Source organism: Hyposmocoma kahamanoa, unplaced genomic scaffold (genome assembly GCF_003589595.1).
Source record: "Hyposmocoma kahamanoa isolate Upper Pololo Valley unplaced genomic scaffold, ASM358959v1 101, whole genome shotgun sequence".
Taxonomy (NCBI): domain Eukaryota; kingdom Metazoa; phylum Arthropoda; class Insecta; order Lepidoptera; family Cosmopterigidae; genus Hyposmocoma; species Hyposmocoma kahamanoa.
The window spans coordinates 1,943,429-1,949,629 of record NW_020653333.1 but is presented as its reverse complement, the minus strand read 5'-3'; the positions used below and the strand labels follow the sequence as shown (position 1 = coordinate 1,949,629).

At 36.4% G+C, this 6,201-nt stretch overlaps 1 protein-coding gene across 2 annotated transcripts in view; it reads right to left on the bottom strand.

Annotated features, from left to right (window-relative positions):
• Positions 1-1,282: 1,282 nt before the first annotated feature.
• The window catches only part of LOC113230502 (probable phenylalanine--tRNA ligase, mitochondrial), a 6,019-nt gene continuing 1,100 nt past the window's right edge, over positions 1,283-6,201 (bottom strand). Inside the window, exons 2-5 of one of the 2 annotated variants that reach the window (XM_026464476.1) lie at positions 4,654-5,298; positions 3,141-3,251; positions 2,720-2,746; positions 1,283-1,621 (exon numbers count right to left, since the gene is read on the bottom strand). In XM_026464476.1, coding sequence (XP_026320261.1) covers positions 2,729-2,746; positions 3,141-3,251; positions 4,654-5,298 — 774 coding nt within the window. In that variant the 3' untranslated portion in view covers positions 1,283-1,621; positions 2,720-2,728. Of the gene's footprint in view, positions 3,252-4,653; positions 5,299-6,201 lie in introns of both variants that reach the window. The other variant, XM_026464467.1, reaches the window with a different exon arrangement.

The window sequence follows — 6,201 nt, the reverse complement described above, 5'->3', positions numbered from 1 at the left end:
TAATTACGAGGACAATTCACTATATCAAAAATTATAAAAACTGCCATACGTTGACTATGTGTGAATGATATGATAATTTTGTATAAAACCGTAGTTTTTTCGCTCTCATTGTAAGTGCCAACATGAGTAATATGCTTAGTAAACATTTAATTGAGTATATAATTATATGCTTGTATAATATCTATACTATTGTGTATATATTTGCATCTGTATAAATTCACTAAATAATATTTCATAACAATAAATTCGCATAATTTTCCGTAGAAATTTTTATGCGCATTTATAATTATGCTCAAAATTGTTTTTCCTAATAATATTATGTTATTCATTAGGAATTCAGAATAATTTATTGTTATAAAAAGTTGTTTTTTGTACTGAGTGTTCGATTTCATAGTATTTAAGTCATCACAATACTTTTATGATATTAGTATGTATATAGTATTATTTACATTTAATGTATCCTAAATTCGTCTGTATGCAGGTGTGGTTTCAATAAATATGTCGATCATTATAAAAGTGGTGTAAGTCGAAATATTTGAAAAAACATATTTTTTGCCTAAAAATATTACATTTAGTCATAACTATCTTCTTCTTTCATTATAAAAGAGAAGCAACTCCAATAATTGCACTAACGTCCCATAAATGGCATTACTAGTTTACTCAGAGAACTAAACAAAGTGGCGACCAGCCATCCTGATATCAGAATGGCTGGTCAATTATATTTTTAAATTTCTCAGAATATATCAAAAGGTAGCAATTATTTAGAAAAGGTAGCAATTCTTGAATATACACACTCAGTGCCAGACGCCACAAGCGACCAGCCATCCTGACGGTCACCTAGGGTGAGACCAGGCAACTCGTGTGGTGGTTTGGCACATTATTATTAGGTCGATTGCATAAATATACAATCCCACTGGACCCAATAATGGAACTAAGCAGGGGATCCAACAGTCACAAAGGCAATCGTATACATATATTTGTACATTTTATTAGAGAGCTTTAGCAATGTAATTGCTAGGTATTTTTAGTTTGTGTTTTAAAAGTATAGGTGTAGCTATAGCAATGTGTGAAATTGTCATCACAGATTTCAGCTTTACTTAAGAGGGTAATATGTTACATAAACATAAACAATTTGTCAGTAAATTTTTTCTTATTCAATTAACGAAATAAAAACTAAAGTGTTAGGTACCTGTATACAGACGTCTATGAAGAAAGTTTCTCATTAGTTGTATTTTTACTACAAGGTTTATTGAAATAATAAATGTTAATTTTTCAAACTTTGAGTTCTTTTATTTATTATATTTTTGTCATAAACTGTACATAACAATACACATATTACATTGCATATTTTACATAATGAAAACAATACTAATTTCTATTCGAAAATAATATATAAAATAAAATGTCAATAAATGCGTATTGGACGAATTAAGGTTTGGATACACTAGGGGGCAAAATATCCCCCAACACGACGCGCAATAGTGAATCTACGTGTCTCTGCAATATTTTGCGACGTATTTACGTGACGTCCCGCTCCGAGAGCGAAAACACGTGCTGCGCGTCAATGCCGCTTTCATTGTTGCAGAGTGTAGTCGTGTGCGCAAAGTGACCCACAACATGTCTGTAGTGTGGGGAAAAGAAACCACTATTACTGATACAACTTTACCAGAATGATAATTTGTTATGGGACACGGCGAATTGTGATTATCGCAATAAAGTATCGATATTGCCAAGGCGCTTATATTACTTTGGAAAGAAGTAGAAGCCTAAGTGCATAACACTACGTTCACAGTTTTTTCGTGCAAAGAACAAAATCAAATCTAAACGTACTGGTTGCAGACGAGATGATGTAACATCCAGTGCATGGTTTGCGTATGACGCAGTTGTCATACGTAAGTTATCCACCACCATCTCTTTAGCTTACGGGCGACATTTCTATAAACACTGGCAAGTGTATCCAAGGCCAGCAGCTTGATTTTGATTGCCTCTCCCGATCGGAAACAGCGTCTCTTCAGAGCCGAGGCGCATAATTGCGATTCACAACTGGCCGATCGGAAACTTTTAACATTTCAAATCGGAACAATAGTTGATTTAACTCACAAATTAGAAAGATATAGTAAGAAATTCATCTTCTCGCTCGGAAACCCATCTGATTTCGAGACAACCCGATCGGTTCGATTCCGTCCCCGGGACATTGTACTCGTCATTATTGAATAAGAGTAATGCCATACGATGCGTTGCGTCGGCGTTGTGACGCCTGAGCGGTGGCGCTGCTTTGTACTACATATAAATTGGAACTGCATGATACAAGACGAAGCAGGGAGGGGTGTTGCGGTCCGTGTAAAGGCGATTTTCCACCAGCGAGGTGACACGAGAATTGTTATCTCGCCGGTCCATTTCCACCAAAAACTACCATTAATAGCTCGCGCGGGCTCGCTTGTGCATGACAATTTAGTGCCGTTCAGCTCGTTTGGCGGTAAACAAGCTATCGTATCGTAATTATTATTAAATATGTTAACGGAAGAAGAATTAGTATCACGCGGTTTTGCCAAACAAACAATCCTCCGAAAAAGCGCCTTAAGAAGCGTTACGTTGCAGTGCGTTGAAATCAAAGCATTGTGACGAGGCAACAACGAACCGGCAGCGTCCGTGTGGCATCGCTCTATGGCTGAGTTTCTAAATACAAGATATAATATTTAGTTGAGAATGTCGTATTTACCTGGGTATGTTAAAGAAGTCGCACAAACTGTAAAAGAGATTAAGTTTAAACGGAATGACCACACGCAACCTACACTTAGGCTCAATTTATATTGCGGCGAATGCTCCAGAATGTTCGTGCATTCAGAGGAACATTCTGGCTCGTATCTAGTTTGTACATTACACAATTGACCATAAAGTTCATTATGCTACGTACAATAACTTTACAGAAATTCGCTTCCATTCCGTTCCGCACCAGTATAAATTGAGCCTTACAAATCTTTTAACGAGTCCTTATTAAAGCTCAGACAAAAAAATCTCTAACCATTTATGCAAACAAATTCGACAATTAAACAACATAATAAATTAAATTAAAAACTGCTAAGTTATCTTATAACAACTTTAAAAGTTTGACTGGCAGCTTTTTCAATTTGTTTATGAACCTCATTGACTTCACGCTGCGTCAGCGTTCTCTCAAGATGTCTGTAAATGATGGTGTAGCAGAGACTATGTTTCTTTGACTTTGGGTGGACAAATTTGTCTTTTAGTTTCACCTGAAATAGACACAAAGAGGTCAGTAATGTTTTTTTGTTAAAAGTAATTAATTCTTTAAATTTCGGAGTGTAGGGTTGTCACCTTAGAATAATAACGCATAGAATGATAGTTTCATATCAAACGAACTGTCACAAGTGAGGCAAAAATCAAATTCATGTAGGCTAGTTTTAGTATTAGGTTAATTTTCGGTTTTAGTGAATATTTATATAAAAATACAAGTTGAAACGCGTTACTTCCTTGTGGAATGTGATGTTAGTATCTATTTTATGTTTGTCTGACGTATTTTTACACTCATTTACCGCACATTTCGTCGTTTTTAGCTAAAATTCTGGAGCTGTTCGCGGTGCAAGTTGACCTTGAGCACTGAAGGCCCGCCCGCTCGTGTAGGCCCATTGGGCGCGCTTCAATTTGCCTCACTTAGCGTGTGCGGGCTAGGTTTCTATGCGTTATTATTCTAAGGTTGTCACATTATTATTTTAGTTGTACCTACAGGTTGTAAACATAATTTGAAAAAAATAAATGTTGCAAATGTTATGGACGGGCTTGCAGCTTACCACCAGGCACACAATTTGTTCGTTCCGTCATTTATTATTATAAAAAAATGCCTTTGTCAATAAATGTAGTAGTTAAATATTGGTATTTTTATACTTTGGTAGCATTTTTATATTTTGATAGCATTAAGGATTAGTATCTCGTTTATGGTTATGAAATAGAAAATGCTGAACAATTTTCCGTTTGAGGCACTCTTGTTCAAACAACAATAAACATGTCTAAGGTCTATCCCTTAACCGAGTCGGTTCCTGAGTGACAATTTACGTTATAGTTATATCGCGCTGGACACGGGATAATTTCAAGAAGATTTTTTTACAATAACAAGACAATATCCAATAACAAGTTGATTGAAAAAAGTGCCAAATGGCTTGTCTATTCATTTCAATTATCAATGAAACATAACAACAATTGACTAATTTGACACTTTTTTCAATTAACTTGCTATTTAATATCGTCAGAAAAATCTTGCTGAAATTATCGTGTGCAGTTCGACATAAGTGTTACGTAATCTGTCACTCCTCTCGCACCCCGCAGCTACCTCAGGAACCGACTCATTTAAGCGGTAAGCCTGTAGACATGTTTATTGTTGTTTGATGTATTGAGTATTTGATGTTATTTTTTCAACACCGAGAGAACGCTTCATTCTATAATCGAAGTGGCACGTGCGCCCAGCTCTGTGCCACGCGAAATTATGCGAATGTATTCCATACACGGCACGCGGCGAATGTGCACACAGACAAGCCATGCTGCTATGACTGTATGAAGTTACACTACCTGTCTTATTATAGTATGGCAATAGTTTATATTCAAAAGTTACTTAAATTTAGTTTCAATTGGTAGAATACTGACCTGCTCAATAATATCTCCACCAATATCTCTGACTAGATCATAGAAATCGTTACTAGTAAATGAATCAATAGTAAGATTCGGTGGCAACCAGAACGATATATCATTCACACACTGCGGGTACACAGAAACAGGCTTATATGTTATTGTATCATAATTTGTTTTATTCTGAAACTGACTTATAAACCCAGAATCCGAACTCCACATCAGTCTTATGTCTGGGATTTTGTACAATGCCATAGCAAGACGTTCCAATCCTAATCCAAACGCATATGCAATTGAATTGTTTGGTCCAGCATTTGCTAAAATTTCATTACGGGTTATTCCACAGCCTAGGACCTCCAACCAATTGTCCTCGTAGAAGATTTCTAATTCCCAAGACGGGTGAGTGAAAGGGAAGTACGCTTCAACCCATCTGTGTTGTATATCATCACCAAATAAAGTCTGGACGAGACCAATAAGGTGCTGTTTAAGTTGTGTCTCCATTAATTTTGTAGCTTCCAATGTGTGACAGCTTTGTTTCATTGGGTCTGCGATGGAATTGGTGTATCGTTGGGGGTGGATTGGGTCAAATGTTGGCTCAAATATTTCTAGTTCTGAATTTTCTCCAAATAAGTCTTTTTTACGTTGTGTTCTTACTGCATCAACCTGAAACAATTAAAAAAATATGAAAGTTAAAGAAACTTTGATGTTGAAGTTTTTACCAATAAAAATGATGAGAAAGTATTTCTAATTAATAATAATCATAGTTTTTTTAATCTACTTTATCCTTGTTGACTGATTGCAGGTGGGTTGTAGTCTCATAATGGAACGGGTTTTACTCCCAATGAAGAGCAGTCCTATGGATGGTGTAATCAGGTATTTTGCTGAGCATCATGGTCAAAGATGTCACGCCATTGTATACTCTCAGGTGAAAACAAAAGAAAAAAGGTCTTGTGGAGGGTTTCTTTAAAGCCTAGCAATTTCTGTCTAAGGAGAAGATAATAGGAAATAACACCTGTTGTGGAAAGAACAATATTATTGTTACCAAGGTGGCTTCTTTCAGGGTTTTGTGCACCAACCAACGAATCTACTGTTATTACCATTAACTACAGTTCGGAACCAAGGCCAACAGCATTAAAGAGCTGAAGGATATTCCATGCTTCAACAGTTTTTAGGTCCTCTGGCTGTGGCCAAGGGGTCTATTCCCATTCTCTGCCTGAAACAATTACAAGTAATACTCCGGATCAAAGGACAATGCCAACAATTCATTTGTGTCATGTGTCTTTTGATTTGGTTAAGTTTTATTTATTTAACAGTAATTGTTTTGGACGGAGGATGGGGGGAGAAGACCCTCTGTACCTTCCCAGTATAGAATTTCATATGCCCAGCAAGGGGACGCATTGGTTACGGGGGATTTTAATTAGACTTGTGACAGAATCTACACTCTCTTCTTCTTCTTCTTTATTTATTAGTGGCTTGTTCTGTGTCTTTCACTATTCCGCCAATGTCACGTAGGTAGCCTCTCCATGGGAGGAGTGGATTTATTTTCAATATAATTTTGACCCTTAC